The following is an 18,522-nucleotide window of genomic DNA, read 5'->3' on the forward strand; positions in this document are numbered from 1 at the left end:
TAACAAGGCACAGACTCTGGGAGACCGAAGAAGGTTGATGCATCTAGCTTCCTGGCGAAATTTCCCGATCTGGAACATAAACGGGTCTGGAAGCCAGAAGAACAAGAGCAGATACTGTCTTGGATGGCTGATAAGGCCTCAACGAAATGTTCTAGCAGCACCCAATCGTCCATGACAAAAAAATCTACTGTCCATACAGAGAACGCTGGGTCATCCTTTTCTCAACCTGTTCCTAGTTCATCACCCGGTCAGGAGTCACAGGAAACATTTGACTCCAACCTTGGTCACTCGGAGGATCTATTTAATCCATTTCCTTTCGTTGCCTCTGGCCTCTCACCGCGCGACATTGAAGAGGAATGTGAGGAGGCATCATCTGTTGATGATGGCCGAATATTTGAAACCCCAAGGCCAGAAGAAAGCCACTTTAATCCACGTGATATACCGGGTGAAGAGGTGGAGGCTGATGTTGATGACACACAGTGGCCATCCAGCCAGTCACCATTATCAACACAGAAGGAGGATGACATGGACGACGAGGTGGTCGATGATGAGACCACCGATCCGACCTGGACCGCTGGCATGCATAGCCAGCACAGCAGCACAAAGGAAGAAGTGGATACGTAGCACCAACAAAGGCACCAAGGGCTACTGGTTTGAGCAGAGTGCGAAGTATGTCAACTGTTGCCAAGAGCAATCCCTCTGTGCCCGAAGTCAAGGCAAGGGTGCGTTCAGCCGCTGTCTGGAAATTTTTTTCCGATAGTCCTTCTGAACCAAATGTCATCTGTAGCATCTGCCATACTAAGCTGAGCAGAGGCCAGGGCAAAGGCAACCAAAGCACCACCAGTATGCGGAACCACATGGCAGCCAAGCACCCTAGTCAATGTGCAAACATAAAAGGAGAGAAGCTAGTCAATGGGCTGAGCAGCAGGGTACCACATCAGTGTCTGCGACTGCGGGTCAAACCACTGCCATGCCGCCCATGATCCATCCTTTCCAATCTGCTGGGCAGGAAGCAGGTGATAATCATACCTCTTGCTCACAAGCTGCGGTTGCACAGACACAGGCCACAACAAGCTCATCCACTTGTTTGTCCCAGGAAAGCGTCCAATTGTCCATGCCCCATATGTATGAAAGGAGGCGTAAATACCAAGCCACGCACCCACAAGCAAATACTGAACGCGCACATTGCCAAGTTGTTAGCCGTGGAGATGTTGCCGTTTAGGCTTGTGGGGACACAGTCTCTCTGTGATCTTTTGGCTGTAGCTGCCCCATGATACTCAGTTCCCAGCCGACACTATTTTTCCCCGCTGTGCCGTCCCTCCGTTACACCAGCACGTCTTCAACAATCTAAAGCGTGCTCTCACAAACGCCGTAACCAGGAAGGTCCACCTTACTACAGACACGTGGACAAGTACTTGTGGCCAGGGACCATACATCTCTGTCACAGCACGCTGGTTCAACCTGGTGGAGGGTGGGACAAAGTCTCAAACTGGACCATCACATATCCTACCCACGCCACAAACAGCGGGCCCAACCTCAGTCAGGGTTTCTGCCTCATCATATACGTCCAGTCTCCCCTCTTCCTCCTCGTCATCCTATGCTGAATTACCCTCCACATCACTCCCAAGTTGGGAGCTGTGCAGCAGCGCATCGGCAAAGCGGCAACACGCTCTGCTGAAGCTGATCTTCTTAGGTGAAACACCACACACTGCAGCAGAGCTGTGGCAAGGACTAAAACAGACCGATCAGTGGCTCTCCCCACTGCAACTCCAACCTGGTCTAGTTGTCTGCGACAATGGGCATAACCTGATGGCGGCTTTAAAGCTCGGGAAGCTGGTACACATGCCATGCATAGCTCACGTGCTGAACCTAGTGGTGCAAAAATTTATAAAAACATACCCTGACTTGCTGTACCTACTTGAGAAGGTGCGCCGTATTTGCGCCCTATTTCCACCATTCCTCAACCGCTGTTGCCGGTCTTGCAGCGCTTCAAAAGCAATTTAATTTGCCAGACCACAGACTCATTTGCGACCTGCCAACACGGTGGAACTCAACATATCATATGTTGGCAAGGGTAAGTGAGCAGCAGAGGGCACTTGCTGAATACCAGCTTAAACATGCTCGTCACACTGAGACTCAGCCAAAACACAACTGTCGAGTGGGTGTGGATCGTTGATATTTGTGAGGTGCTAGATAACTTTGAGTACTGTACCAAGCTTGTGAGCGGTGATCAGGCTATTATCAGCGTAACCATCCCTATGCTATGCCTGCTGAAAAAAAAAAATCGCCGCAGAATAAAAAAATGGAATCTTTGCGTGCCCAGCAGCTGGGTATGGAGCAAGATTTCACAATGGGTGATCCTACCCAGCCCAGCCAATATCACCAGGTAACATTAGGGGATGAAGATGATGATGAAGATGATGATGAAAATGAGGAGGGAGAGGACTTCTTTTTCAGTGGTACCGAGGGGACACCTCATGCTACAGAGGGGAATCCCAACCCCAGCTTCATGTCTGTCCAGCATGGGTGCGCTGGAGAGGAGGAGGTGGAGGAGAGTCAGTGTGAGGAGAGGATGGGTATTGTTCCTCCTTCTGGGGTCACAGAAGATTTGCCTCTTTGCAGCTTGGCACACATGGCACACTTCATATCTGACTGACTGTACCAAGACCCTAGCGTAATCAACATTTTCAATAGCAACCTATACTGGTTGGCCACCTTTCTAGACCCACGGTACAAGGACAAATTTCCTTCTCTACTGTTGCAGTCACCAAGGGGTTTCACAATGGAATCCTTCAAGAAGGCCGCTGTCGATCATTTGATGGTAACAGCACCCTCAGACACCACTGCTAGCAGAGGTACCAGCTCTGTGCAACAGCATGCTTTAATGGGGAGAGATACACTAAGCAGGTCCAAAAGAGGTGGTGGTACAATGTCCACAAACTGGGCCATCTTCAATAAACCGGCTTATCACCAAGGACCAGCTGGAACAGTAGCAATGTCAAGGAGGGAGAAGTTGAACAAGATGGTCAACGACTATCTAAGTGACCATACCTGCATCCTTCCTGACACTTCTGTATCGTTTAATTACTGGGTATCCAAGCTGCATAGTTGGCCAGACCTCTCCTTATATGCTTTGGAGGTGCTGGCCTGCCCTGCTGCTAGTGTGATGTCAGAGCGTGTTTTCAGTGCCGCTGGGGCAAGCATCACAGATACACGCACACGGTGGACTACAGAGAATGCAGACAGACCGACTGATAAAATTTAACAAGGACTGGATTTCGCAACAGTATTTAAAAGCCCTCCAGATGACAGTATCCCAACCTAGTCACCCAAAACGTTATTTTTTTTTTAAATGGTGATCACGTCCATACCTTTCCATACAAGCCCCTTTTCTTCTTCTTACACATGTTTTCAAATCCGACTTCTGCCACATGTACCTCATGGTCAATAACAATAAGCTAAAAACAATGTTACATTAATTAATATTTCCCATCGGAGGCACTTGTGATGAGAGCGAGACCCTTCTTCCTTCATCAACCATGGTATCATGCCCCTTGGGCTAATTTTTGGAGACACTATGGCTATGCCTGGACACTGGCACTGCAACCTCTATGCTAGTAGTCCTAGCTTCGTTATAATTGTTTGGCCCTTCAGACCTGCCTTGCTTCCTCCAACTATGATACAGCCCCTTGGGCTAATTTTTGGAGACACTATGGCTATGCCTGGACACTGGAACTACCATGCTAGTAGTCTACTTTCATAATGGTCTGGCTCTTGAGGCCTCCTTCCTGCGTCAACCATGATACAGCACCTAGGGCTAATGTTTTGAAGATACTATGTCTATGCCTACACATTGGGCAGTGGCACAACAAGGACAGTAGTCCAAGCTTTATTATTGTGAATTCCTTGCGATGATAATGATGGGTGGCTTCTTCCTGCGTTAACGATCACACAGCCCCTAGGGCAGATTGCTCTCCTTACACCACTTACACACTTAGCGGTCAGAAGATCGCCTCCATCATCACTCGCTCTTACGGCACTTCTGATATATTACTGACACTGCGTAAGTGGCGTACGAGTCCCGCTCTGCCAGCAAAAAACCACAGGACCTCAAATAGTGTTTGTACATTCTAGTAAAGCAGTGTTGTAAAACCACTTGTGGAGCCCCTGACCAGGTGCCCCCATGTTATATACATTTGTTTACAGCATACATTTTTTTTTTTTTTTTTTAACATTTACACATTTTTTAGCCTTTTCCTCAGCCCGCTTTGTAGGGTCCAGCAGACAATTACTCGCATTTTCCAATGACTATCATTGGACTCGCGTATCGTACCGAATACCCGAGTATTAGGGTATACTCCGTATGAGTATAGCGAGTACGAATACTTCAGTGCTCGCTCATCCCTAGTTACCATCTGACAGATTTTTCTCCTTAATTGCTTCGCTTTTTTTTTTTTTTTTTTACTGAAGCAGGACTGTCTGGACTTTATCCATTGACAATGTATCAGTTAAAATCGAACAAAAAAAAAAAAAAAAAGAAAAAAAGGATGTAGCACTGCAGTACGAAGACTGTATTTCTCATTTACATCCGTATCTCATGGATTCCCATAGACTTGAAGGATAGTCTGATCTGCAAACCGGATGAGAATAGGGCAGCTCTGAGTATCACAGACAGGACATACGGACCCATTTTTAAAACGGATGTGTAAATCAATGAAACTATGGGTCTTTCTGTAGTAATAGAAAATAACATACAGCGCTAGGACGTGTCACAAAAATGTGTGAATAAAGACCAAGGCTCTATTTACATCATTGTGTAATGTACCACTACGGACATGCTAAATGTACATTACAACCGAGGCCAGAACACATTTGACTGCATTACACTAGCCTGCAAAATGGGGAAAAGAAACATATACGATAAATGGACAAATTGTTTTACAATAGGTGACCTATCCATGTACACGCCCTTTTTCGCCAGGCCTTTGCAGTCAAACTGCTCCACATTCTTCTTCCATTTCCCTCAGCTACAGACATCAGAGCCAGTATACACCCTATGACCGCTGCAGCCAGCCACTTGTCTCGGAGCTATCATTGTGTATAGTAATTGGCTGCAGCAGTGACATGGCTTTAAAGTCAGCAGCCAAAGAAAGCATCAGTGATGTGGAGCTGGATGGACCTGGTGTGAAAGGGCGAGAGCATATGTAATCTGCCTCTCTGCAGCGTTTTCATCATTTTGGACAACCTCTTCCCACACTGGCATCCAGTTACAGTACAGGCGGGTATACGATTGAAGTTTTGTGTGTGTTGCTGCAGCCAATTAACACTCCATTAATTAATCCTTACATTTTATTGTAGAGATTTTAGCCCAGGAAATAAAAATAACTAAAGTATTCTGTCTCCAAGTTTTTTTTTAAGCAAGGAACAATCTTGGGGGGGGGGGGGGGGAAAAAGTGTGACCATCTTAAATTCTGGAAGTCAGCTTTCTCTGTGATCGAGAGTTCAAAGACAGAACTATGACGAGGCACAGTTCTATCTGATCAAGAAAGACAGGAGTAGAAGCGGAACAGGCACGTGACTGAAGCTGAACTGCACACTCCTAACCATGCTGCAGCTTAGGACTAGATCCCACTGAACACTGGAGCTGAAGGACCTTCCAGAATATCAGTCCCATGCTTTGAGGAAGCTAGATTTCTCTTATAGCAAATGTAATCAGGGAGAAAAACCAGCTCAACCTTGGAGTAAGTGCATGGACAAGGTGTGGCATTTCATATAGCTTGTAGTACAAGAAAAGGTGGTCCAGTACACTTCTGAAGATAAAAGATTTAAGGCTTTATTGTGCACAAATCCAGCTCAGACCAGCAAGACATTCATCTGACGTGTTTCAAACAAATGACCTTTCTCATAAGATTAAGATGCTAGGAGTAAGAATATTTGTTTGTTCGAAACGCATCCGCTGAATCTTAAGCTGCTCTGAGCTGGATTTTAAAAATTCTAGTCAATAAAGCCGTAATTTTTTTTTATCTTCACAAGAGTGCTGGACCTTCCTTTTCTTGTGCTGCAAACTTACAGGGTGCAGTAATTGAAAAGAGATAAACCTATACAGTAAGAAAATTTGGTGTACATCTAGTATCTACCTCGGTAAGGCCACCGTTTGGTGATACGGGTCTTTAATTATTAGTATGGTGGTAATACGTGGTCATATGTGGTGTGGTCGTATTACTTGACCCTTATATTGCAATATAAGGTGCTGGTGGGTAGGTTGGCCAATTTTTTTTTTTTTTTTTTTTAAACCCCTTTTATTGAAATATTCCACAGAATCACAGCAGACATATGATACAGTATAACATCAAGATGATCCATATAATCACCACCAACAGTGACATAGATATGACATCACACTTTCAATAATAAAGTAATCAAACAAAACAAATAAAACATGGCATTCAGCATAATATACTCTGCAAAGCATTGCACCTTCTACCCAACAGGTCCTTAACAGAGTGTTGAGCACGCACCAGATCAACTTATACTAGACACATTCTTAAGGCTATACAAATCATCACCTCCATAATCTAGAAAAGATATACATCAGGGACTAACACGAGATCGAGGAAACCATAGCATTAGGAGGCCAATGTGTTAAGGGTGAATTACACCACTTTTCCCAAATCTTATGAAACTTCTGGGGGCAGCTTCTGTTTTGATATAATACTAGCTGAAGAGCCCGGCAGCGTCGGGGCATAGTAACTATCTACGGTTAGTTATAACAAATTATAATGATGGAATTATGTTGTTTACTAGTTTTTTTCCACTGATTAATCAAAGGAGATTCCCCCCCATCCACCTCAACGCTATCGCCTTTCTAGCCATAAATAGAACTTCACGAAGAAATACCCTATCATGGTGGACCCACACCTCTTTATCCACGGCACCCAGAACACACAACTCCGGACTACATTCGATTGGTATCCCAATTATCTGAGCTAATGTAGACATGACATCACTCCAATACCTTGTATTACTCTGCAGTTCCAAATAAGGTGCCAGAAACCCGCTCCCGATTCCCCACACCTATGACAGTCATCAGTCGCCCTTCTACCAAATTTATGTAATCTACTTGTGGTTAAATAAGATTGGTGAAGAATATACAAGTAGATCAGATTGTTATTTGCAGCTGGTGATACCACTGTATATGCCTCTAGGGCATCCTGCCATTGGTCACCAGTGAGAGAGGGGACTAAATGCCGCCATTTACTTTCTACCGCGAGCTGAGTGGATGCAGTTTTAGAATTTAACAAAAAGGTATAAAGGGAGGATATCACACCTGTGGGTCCTTGAGTTGTTAATACTCCTATCAATGGGTATCTAGATATTCTCATTCTAGGAAATGGAAATTGGTACATTATGGCGTGTCTCAGCTGCAGATACCTATAAAAGTCTCTATGGGGAATACCAAATCTGACATGAATTTGTTCGATTGTTAATAAAGTTTCTTTCTCAAAAATCTGACTAAACATTGTAATTCCATTTTGTTTCCAGAAACTTGGATCTTGTAAAGTTTGAAGATGCAGGAACTCAGGATTATCCCATATCTGAATTTCCCAATTTGACTAGTAAATTTCATAATAAGTTTATTTTCTCGCCACACCTGTATCGCTAAATTATGCGCAAATAAACCCTGAGGTGGTCTATATGAACCCACTAATATTGCCCATGGAGTATGTCCCCCCAAAAAATGTACAAGATGAGCCTCTGGATTATTAAGACTATCCGGAACTAACCAATGCCTTAAGTAACGTAGTTGACCGGCTAAATAATATAAAAATAAGTCAGGGACCGCACATCCACCCTGGTTTTTGGGCCTCTGCAGAGATCCAATACTTAAATTAGGTCTTGATGAGCCCCATATAAATGCTGCCATCATACCATGTATTTTCCAGAAGAAACCCTTAGGTACCCTTATTGATGTATGCTCCAGCATATATAAGCACTTAGGAAGAATTATCATTTTAATTAATCTGATTCTGCCTGCCACAGATAGGGGAAGTCGGGACCAGATTTGTCCAATGTTTGAAAGTTGCCCTGGGGTCTCACCTCGGGTTACACCCCTGCTCTCAGCTTAATGCATGACAGAAGTGGAGAAAACGAAGCTGCACATGGGATGAGGTGATCAACCGAGAGGATGATGACAGTCTGCTCCCACTGCTGCACAGAAAAATTAGGTTCAAAGAGTTCAGTCCCCTCTCTTCAGTGTTGGATATGTTACCCCTTGCTCACATAATTCAGCACTAAAGGTGAGCTGGTACTTATTTACCATTACTCATCTTATGGTCATGTAAACACTATCGCCAATCACTATCCTGTACTATGGAAGAGAGAGCTGTAGTGACAAAACCTGAATCACTTAACGTTATAGCACACAATATAGCATTGCCAGTCATGTATGTAGTGATATGCACAGGATCAGACGTCACAGCAGGAGGTCACAGTCATCTGTCCGTATATAAGCACGGATTCTGCCATCTCCCATCTGTGAGGTCTTTATGACCTTATATCTCCCTGGTTCCCACCTGCCATTCTGGCACCTCAAATAATGTACCTGCAGAAAATATCCACCTTGTACGACTGCCTGTATGCTACAGAGACACTATAAAGCCATGTATAAGTGATTCAGTGCAGCAGTGAAGCCTAAGTTATTGCAAGCCCTATCCATTAACTGAACTTTTCACTTAGACTAACGATTAAGCTCACACGACCACATTTTCACGAAGACAGTCATGTGTACTTAGCCCAAGAAAGATTGTGATGCTGCTGATTGGAAAAGAATAGCTTGTGGACAGGACCCAGCTAACACAGTGCTACCCAGCCACCTCAATTAGATGAATAGTGGATGCTCTGCACAGTACTGTTCCCCTTAAAATTTCAAGTTTACATTTTGAGTGGATTTTAGAAGACCAGTGTACATTAATATGAAACAAAAATGCTCTCTCTAGGAATAGATGTTTCATCTGGATCTATAAAGGAAAGTATGGTGACCCAGAGGTTAGCACTGCTGCCCTGTGTACTGGCTTCTTGCGTTCACTGATGGGATGATTAGCTTCTTATGAAAATTGCCTTGTGGGCCACAGATAGGCATAATAAGTTTGCAAGCGCTACTGGGTACAAGGACTGGTGTGTAACCATGCTTGTTCAGCGCTACAGAACATGAGGGTGCTATATAAACATGAAATTATGAAGTGAACTGTGCGTACCCACTATATGTGTAAATACACAGGTAAAAGATGTATATATTAGTGTGAAAAATACTTACAATTCTTTCTTGAGAGACTCTGTTTTCTTACATTCGCCCTTCAACTGTTCGTTAGTTTTTGTCGTTCGTTCTGCAGCGGATTTATGCTGCTCTTTCAGGCTACTCAACTAAGAGAAATATAATTCCATTAAAACAAATAAATGGCAAGAGCACAACACACAGATGTGACTTAAAATGTGAAAGAAAGGTAGGGTACTACTCCACTTGTGAGCACTGTACAGGAATATATGCTGCTTTTGTTTTTATGTGTTTATCAGCCTGAAGCTTGAAGATTTATTCTTTGGGTTAATCCCTGGGTAATGCAGAGGATTACTACGTAACCGTTAATCCTACAGTATTTTAATGTTATTACTGTATTTGGTATGCACTTTGGTGAGCCTAAAATTTCTGAATACCACTTACATTATTTAAACTACAATGGTAGCACTAGGATCACAAGGCGTTATTCATAAAAAAAAGTCTGGTATTTAATCTGCAGCTGCTCGACATTTCCACAACGCAAGGATGTACAAGTGCAAATGTTTGAGATTAACTAGAGAAAGGAAACAAACAATGGGATTTGAATTTAAAAATTAGGCACTCACTTCTTGCTCTAGTTCGCCGAGACGTTTCTTCAGCTCTTCCATCGCACTTACAGTTTCGGCTCTTTCTTTGAGCAGTGCATTTTTTTCTACAGTCATTTGTTCAATTTTTTGACAGGCTTCTTCTGCAAGCTGAGAAGTCTGTATTTAATGATAGAGGGTTAATTATGATATGTGGAAATATTGTTTTACTAACCACAAATGACTACTGGTATTTAAAAATATTAAGCAAAACAACAAACAAACAAAAAAAAGTATCACATGGTCACTTAAGGCACTTGAAAAATTAGGGGATTTAATTTTTTTTCCCTCCATCTATTAACAACAAAATGCAGAAGGGCTGCAGCTCAATCTACAGCCTGTAAGCCTATAATCTCCCCTACAATGATTAACCATTTCAGAGATAGAGCCTCTCAGCCTAAAACAGGATTTTTGGAATCCCTTCAATTTGGTGTTCCAAAAAATATAACCTACAACATGGTACATTACTTTCAATGTGCTGATAAAAGAAAAATATAATTTACTCACATACATATATATATATATATATATATATATATATATATATATACACACACACACACACACACACACACACACACACACATACCCGCACACAGTATAGTCAGTGTACAGCTTGTATAACTGTAAATTTGGTGTGCCCTCTTTTTGTCTCAACACACAGCCATTAATGTCTAAACTGCAGGCAACAAAAGGTGAGTACACCCCCCTAAGAGAAAATGGTCAAATTAGCGATTTTCCTTTCCTGGTGTCATGTGACTCATTAGTTACAAAGTCTCAGTTGTGAATGGGGAGCAGGTGTGTAAAATTTGATGTTATCACACTCACTCATACTGGTCACTGCAAGATCAACATGGCACCTCATGGCAAAGAAGTCTCTGAGGATCTGAAAAAAAGAATTGCTGCTCTGCTAAAAGATGGCCTAGACTATAAGGGTATGTGCACACGCTGCGGATTCCGCTGCAGACCCGCAGCAGTTTTAACTGCGGTGTACAGTACCATTCAAATAAATGGTAAAAAAAACCCGCTGTGTAGACGTTGCGGAAAAATCCGCGCAGATTTGCTGCGGTTTTGAAACCGCAAAAAGAAGTGACATGTCAATTCTTTCTGCGGAATCCACAGCAGGTTCCTATCTCCACCATTGTGGAGATGGTGAATCCGCAGGACCAAACCGCAGGCAAAACCGCAGATAATCCGCAGGTCTTTTGACCTGCGGTTTTTGCAAAATCCGTGCGGATTAATCCGCAGCGGATTCCGCAGCGTCTGCACACACCCTAAGGAGATTGCCAAGACCATGAAACTGAGCTGCAGCACGATTAAGACCATACAGCGGTTTAACAAGCCAGGTTCCACACAGCGCAGGCCACACCATGGTCGGCCAAAGAAGTTGACTGCATGTGCTCAGCCTCATATCCAGAGGTTGTCTTTTCAGTATAGACATATGAGTGCTGCCAAAATTGCTGTAGAGGTTAAAGGGGTGGGGTGTCAGTGCTCAGACCATACGCCACATACGGCTTCAAATTGGTCTCCATTGCTGTCGTTTCAGAATGAAGCCTCTTCTAAAGATGATGCACAAAAAAGCCGGCAAACAGTTTGGTGAAGACAAACAGACTAAGACCAAGACAAACATATTTGGTTTAGTTGGTGTCAAGTGTGTGTGGTGACGATCGGGTGAGGAGTATAAAGACAAGTGTGTCTTGCCTACAGTCAAGCATGGTGGTGGTAGTGTCATGGTTTGGGGCTGCATAAGTGCTGCCAGCTGTGGGGAGTTACAGTTCATTGAGGGAACCATGAACAACAACATGTACTGTGACATACAGAAGCAGAGCATGATCCTCTCCCTTCAGAAACTGGGCCACAGGGCAGTATTTACAACATGATAACAACCCCGAACACACCTGTAAGATGACCACTGCCTTGCTAAAGAAACTGACCGTAAAGGTGCTGGGCTGGCCAAGCATGTCTCCAGACCTAAAACCTATTGAGCATCTGTGGGGCATCCTCAAACGGAAGATGGAGGAGCTTTAGGTCTCTAAACGTCCACCAGCTCTGTGACGTCGTCATGGAAGAGGATTCCAGTGGCAACCTGTGAAGCTCTAGTGATCTTCATGCCCAAGAGAGTTAAGGCAGTGGTGGAAAGTAATTGTGGCCATACACCAAATTTACACTGTTGTACAAGCTGTACACTGACAACTTTACATTGTATCAAAATGTCATATCTTCAATGTTGTCCTATAAAAAGCTAGCATAAAATAAATACATATACATTATATATACATATGTATATGCACACTCACCCACACGTGTCATTGTTTCACAGATTTGATGGGGGGAGGGGACACATTGGCTATAAAAAACTTCTGATTGGCCCTAAACCATGCTTGAAGCCAATTTCAGATAGGTTATTTGGGGTTGTGAAAAATATTTACAGTCATAAGGGAAGTGTGAATAAAAATTGCACCTATACAAATGTATTCAATTTTTAAAACACAGCTCTAGATGTCTACAAGGCTATTTCAAATGTGTTGTTCGGCTAAAAAAAAAAAAAAAAAAAAAAAAAATTATATACATAACTAAAAAAAAACTGGGTTAGCTTATGACCAGGACAACTGGCATAATTAAAATATTAGTATAATGGATTCTACTTTAGTTTTTATTTTATTTTAATGCTGGATATGTAATTTGAAGAAAAAAAAAATTAATAGGGTTTTAATGATCATATTTTGCTGCATTCCTACAGAAAACAGATGCTGGACTGTGCTGTTACAGCTGCTTAGAATCCTTATGCCTTATCTGGTGTACGGATCTATCATCCTTGAGTGTAGTAGGAGCATAGCTTGTGTGCTCGGCCTCCTAGCAGGAGGATTGACAGGAGTGCAGGAGCAGGGTTTGCAATTATAGTAAAAGAGCATGCTTTGCATAAATGGCCCCAATGACAGGGACACTGAAGTGTGTTGACAGTGCTCACAGTGTGGACTGCCTTCTTTATAGCAGTCTCAGCGAGCAGAAGCATTCTGCACAGCGTTCTCACTGTCACTATAATGACTACTGTGACACTGCTGCTAAAGTAGGTCGAGCACATTGTGAGAATTCTCAACCTCCACTCCCTTTCTGTGCACCTATGACTGCTCCTACAAAGCACTCACCATTTCCCTATAGTTTTGGTACTATTCTAAATCAGTGTTGTGCAGACTCCGTTCTTGCACTCTTGTCACTGAGCCTGCTAATTGGCAGACAGCATGCACTGTGCTCCTTCATACTCAAAGTTGGTAGATCCATACACCAGATATGGCATAAGTATCTAAGCAGTTGTTATAGCATAGTCCAACGCCTGTTTTCTGCTAGGAGGACACAAAGTTTGGTAATTAACCTGTTAGAATATTTTTGCAGATTACTATTCAGCAATTACCTAAAAAGAAAAAAAGAAATATAATAATTACTCTGTAAAAGCTACTTGTTGAACTATTTGTTCAAACACTTCTTTAAGGTTTAGTTCTCTTTAGCAGCAATTTCTTTTACTGCTACAACACAACGGAATTAAAAAATTAAAGCAATCTTGCAAATAATCTTGATTTCCAGCGCTAATGTTCCTTAGTTACAGACTACACACAAATCCTGTGTAATCTGTTTTTTTCCAGTCATAAGCCCTTCATTCATTGCAAGATGAAGTGGATAGACAGAAGGCATTAGGGCTCCAGGAACAAAAAGACCTTAAAAAGTTCCTGTTAGTCAATTCACTCCTCCTGTCTGATTTTGAACATTTTATTGATTGCAATGGGAACACGGAATACATATATAGACCAATTTTTATTCACAGTTTCCTTCAAAATAAAACACAGGAAAAATTAACAAAAATTACCATTCCTCTGAAATTTATATTTAAAGTGATGTGACACATGCATGTGCAAGTGAATAACTAGATTTCCCTATAAAATAGTGCTCGATGTGTTAGTAGTTTTAGTTCACTTAACATGTCGGGTACCTCATTTATTTTTGCTTCTTTCTTGTTCTGTTGACCTTGAAGTTCATTAAATCTGAACATTAATTCTTCTTTTTCATTCAGCAATGCCTGGCACTGGATTTCCAACTGCTCGGCGAGGCATGTAGCTTCAGATTTGCTCTTAGTTAGTGCTGCCATTTCCCCTGACATTTTACTACAGTTGTTTATAGTGGCCTCCTTTTCAGCTAGCAGAGTTACATTTGCTTTCTCCAAGGATTCTTGGGCCAGCAAAAGGTTTGCATTTTCTTCTTGTAAATTTCCAATTTCTCTTTCTTTAATACCAAGTTGATCACGGAGCTCTTCCAGTGTTTTTGAAAGATTACGATACAGGTCTTGAAGTTCTTCTTTTGAGTTTTTCAAGGAAGCTAAAGCTTCACTGAGCTCTTTCAACTTGGAACACAGGCAATTTTTCTCCAGGTCTAAACTCTTTTTTTCTTGTAGAAGGGTGTTTACTGCATCATCTACATTTTGTTTCTGCTCCAGAAGTGCCTCATACTTACACTGAAGACCTTTACTTAATAGAATTATCTGCTCCTTCTCTTCGGTTACATTACCCAAGCTCTTCTGAAAGTCTACACACTTTAGCTCTAAAGTATCCTTCTCATTTCTAAAAGTTTCTTTTTCTTCGGCTAACCTTTGCTCAAAGCTTTTAAAACCTGACTCAAGTTCAGCTACTTTTTTTTCTAATTCATCTCTATGTTTTATCAACAAATCTTTCTCCAGGCAACATTTATCATAATCCTCTAGCAAAGACTGCTTTTCTACTAAGGTACCACTGTGTTGTTCTTCTAGAGCAGACTTGTCTCTTTGAGTTTGCTCCTGTATAAGCTTTAGACTTTCAATAGTTTGCTTCAAATTATCACTCAGTTTTTCTGCATCAACAATTCTATAATTTAAAGTTTCAGTGTCTTGTAATAGTCTGCTCTTCTCCTGAGACAACAAAAGATTTGATGCTTCTGCATCTTCTAACCTGGTCTTAAAACCTTCTAGTTCTGCAACAACCAATTGCTCTCGCGACTGCAATTCTATATTCAAGGACTGGAATTCCATTATTACTTTAGATACAGATTCAAGCTGCTTTTCCACGTCATTCAGCTGAAGAGAAATACAATCTTTTGTATTCTTTAGGTTATTAATCTCATCTGTCATTTGATCTTGCACACGTTTTGCCTCTTCTACAGCTGTCTGATATTTCCCTGCAAGCTCTTCTTTTTGTTTTAGAAGATTATCTCTTTCAGTAGTAAGCTTCCGCTCAGATGAAAGAAGAGTCTCCTTTTCGTGAAGCAAATTAAAACGTTCTGAGTCAGATACACTGTTGCTGGTCTTTATCTCTTCAAGCAATTTGGTTAAACTTTCATTGGTGATCTGAAGCTCCACTTTGGCTTTTTCTGAATGGTTAAGTTCATTCTCCATCACTGTGACTTTAGTTGTCATCTCACTGTGATCTGCAGCCAACTTTTTTTTTTCTTCTATCAGTTCCATAACTTTTATATTTAATTCATTTTCTTTTGAAGCAAGATTTTTTCTTTCTGTAAACATTGCATCTGTTGTCTTCAGTAACTCGTCGTGCTTATCAACTATCTGAGTCAATTTATCCTCAAGTTCTAGATTCCTAACTAGAGCGGTCTCGTTTTCTGCTTTGAGTCCAGACATTTCCTTGACCAGATCAGTGTATTTTGCTTCTATATCTTCTTTGGAACCTTTGAGATTCTGAATTATTTCATCTTTTTCCTTGATAATGGAGACTTTTTCATTCATTATTTTGGTCTGACATTCCTCCATCTTCTGCTTGTCCTCTTCAAGGATAGCAAGTGTTTCAACCAGTTCATCTCTTCTTCCTACAAGTGTCACACTTTCTTGGACTGAAGCATCCAGTTGTGATTTTATACTAGTCAGTTCAGCTTCAATAGAGCAATGTTCTGTGGCCAAGCTTTCTTTTTCTTTAAAGAGATTTTCAATTTCTGTATTTAACTGATTTTGCTTTAAAACAAGATCTTCTCTCTCAGATGTGACTTCTGCAATAGTTTTGGTCAGCATTTCCTTCTCTTCCAATATGGCAACCATCTTCTTCTCTAGCTCTACACATTTATTGGAAAACAGAGTTTTATCAGCTTCTAAACTATCCATTTCCTTTTCTAGAGCTGTCTGTCCAACCATCAAATCCTCTGTATTTTTCTTCAGCATAGCAATAATTTCATCTTTTTGCCTACTTAGATGTATCTTCTCTTCTCCAAGCCTCATCTGTTCTTCCAGAATTACCTGATTGTTGTTTTGTAGTTCTGTGTAATTTGCAAATAAGGCATCTTTGCCTAACTGAAGTTCTTTCATAGCAGCATCCATAGTAGTATTAGAAGTCTGCAAGTCTTCACACACCAAACTGATTTTTAGAAGTTCCTGTTTGGCATTATTCAGTTCAGCTACCAATTTTTCTTTGTCAGAGGCCAGTGTTTGAGAGGAACTATTTAACATGTTATATTGTTTTTCCAGCTCCTGTTTTTCTTGCACAATGTTGCCTTTTTCAGCTTTTACTTCGTCAAAGAGAGCTAAATGCTCCATTTTCTCTTGCTGAAGCTCATTTATACACGATTCAAGCTCTATAATCTTTGAAAGTAGAGACTCCTTTCCTAGCTTTAAAGCATCTGCCTCCTTGAACAGTGTGTCTTTTTCCACTTTCAAACCCCTCATCTCTTCTGTCATAAGTTCAACCTCTTTGTTTTTGGATTCTAATACACAGGTTAAAGACTAAAGGGATAAAGTTGGGGAAAAGGAAGAAAAAAAAAATGAAAATAAAGCAAGCTAATGGGAGTCATGAAGTAAGCAGCTAGTATGTATGAAGTGAGACACTAAAATACTTATTAGGGTAATTTCACCATCTTAGTAATAATGTTATATCTGTTTCATCACCTTTAGAAAAAGGCTGCATGTTTTTAAATCGACAACAGATCTATTATGTACACAACCATAGGGAGAGAGACCATGAGGAGAGACCTGATTAGAGTCTGTCACTATTTACAAACATGGGAGAGACCTGACTGTTTACTGGAGCAAAGCGGTGAGAAGCCGGCCAGGGATTCCATCAGACTACTCAGGTCCCTATGGTCCAGATCATGTTTTCTCGAAAACCAGCATTTCAGAGTCAATATACCTGGCTGCAATTGTGCAGTCAGCTTCTGATTCATGTTGCCCATGGATCGGGCAGCAAGAATGTAAGCACAGGTTCTCCTTAAGTATGGTACTCGATATCAGAATTTTTCAGCAATGATGTTGATGAGGGTGTCTCACTTTATACATACAATTATTAAAGCATTGCAAAAAATGTAAATACTGTTTGAAGCACCAAAAGAAAGGTCAAATGAAAACAATGAAGTTATGGAAATGAGTAAAATAAAAGGTTAGACTTGCTGTAATAGAAAAGTTATTTTGCTGTGAACATGCCAGATTTTTAGAAGCATTAATAAAAGTATATAAAAAGGGAAGCCCAGTAGACATCACATCGAATTTAAGCAGGACAGTCTAACAGAAGCCTCGGACTTTAGCTCCTTAACACTTCATAGAACGGACTGTGCAGGGGGAAACTTTATATTTAGAAGCAGCTTTGCCAACACAGAACTCTTCTGCTGTGATGTGGGCATCAATTTAAACTTCCTTCCATGGAGGGTGACATTATCTAAGCCCTTGGAGGCTCCAAGGGTAAGTGCGCACGTACTTTGGTTTTATTAGGCAAGTTTTTCAATTGTAAGCAACTTCAGGTAGGAAACTTTGTATTTGGTGTTTTCTTAGTGGGTTTGTGTCTTGGAAGCGGTTTTTTTCTTTGTGAGCATTTGGTTTCCAGAAGGGTTTTTGTTTTCTTGTAACACTTTCTATAAAGGTTTTGCAAACATTTTTTAAGCTTTTTGTGTGAGCTATTTTTGCATGTTTTTTTTTAAATCCATTAAACAAGGAATAAAAAAAAAGAGAAAGCATGGAGGCCTCAAAACTGCTAAGTGCTCAAAAAGATGCCCAGGCGTTTTTGTAGCTTTCCTATTGACTTCTATTGAAACATATGGAGTGGCTTTATAGCGATAAATGTCTAAAGAATGGTCAGGTCATCTGTTTTATGTCTGACTTTGTGTTAAAAAAAGGAGCAAATAAAATACACATACAAAAAAAAAAAAAAAAAAAAATAAGAAGTGTTACTCAACTGAGTTTTTTCAAGCAGTTTTCAGAGCTCATTCATGGCTAAAATTACTCCTCAAAAAACTGTGTAAATACCTTTTACGCCACGTTCACACAGCAGTATTTTGTTATTAACATAAGTATTTGTGAGGCAAAACCAGGAATGGGTGAAAATTACAGAAGTGATGCAGTGTTTTTATTATAAATATTAATGTGAAATACTGACCAAAATATTGCTGTGTGAACGTAGTGTTACTGATAAAAACACAGAGCAGTGAAGCAGGAGACGGCCGACAGTTACATGATTTACTATCCAACATTATGGGAGTGGGTAAACCATAAACAAGAAAGGAAGCAAATGCCAGAAAATTGCAAAGTTTATTGAAACACAGAAAATTAAAATTTGTTCAGGGACAGAAATGCAAAAAAAGCCACTTTTTATAAAGGCGTAC

At 41.1% G+C, this 18,522-nt stretch overlaps 1 protein-coding gene across 9 annotated transcripts in view; it reads right to left on the reverse strand.

The window, feature by feature from the left end:
- The window catches only part of CLIP1 (CAP-Gly domain containing linker protein 1), a 231,158-nt gene that overhangs the window by 53,551 nt on the left and 159,085 nt on the right, over nt 1-18,522 (reverse strand). For all 9 annotated transcript variants that reach the window (XM_073586024.1, XM_073586022.1, XM_073586020.1 and 6 more), the window contains 3 exons: nt 13,898-16,657; nt 9,898-10,035; nt 9,314-9,420 (listed from right to left, as the gene is read on the reverse strand). In XM_073586024.1, coding sequence (XP_073442125.1) covers nt 9,314-9,420; nt 9,898-10,035; nt 13,898-16,657 — 3,005 coding nt within the window. The remainder of the gene's footprint in view (nt 1-9,313; nt 9,421-9,897; nt 10,036-13,897; nt 16,658-18,522) is intronic.

This window comes from Dendrobates tinctorius, unplaced genomic scaffold (assembly GCF_039654945.1).
Source record: "Dendrobates tinctorius isolate UK_male_01 unplaced genomic scaffold, ASM3965494v1 ptg000090l, whole genome shotgun sequence".
NCBI classification, from domain to species: domain Eukaryota; kingdom Metazoa; phylum Chordata; class Amphibia; order Anura; family Dendrobatidae; genus Dendrobates; species Dendrobates tinctorius.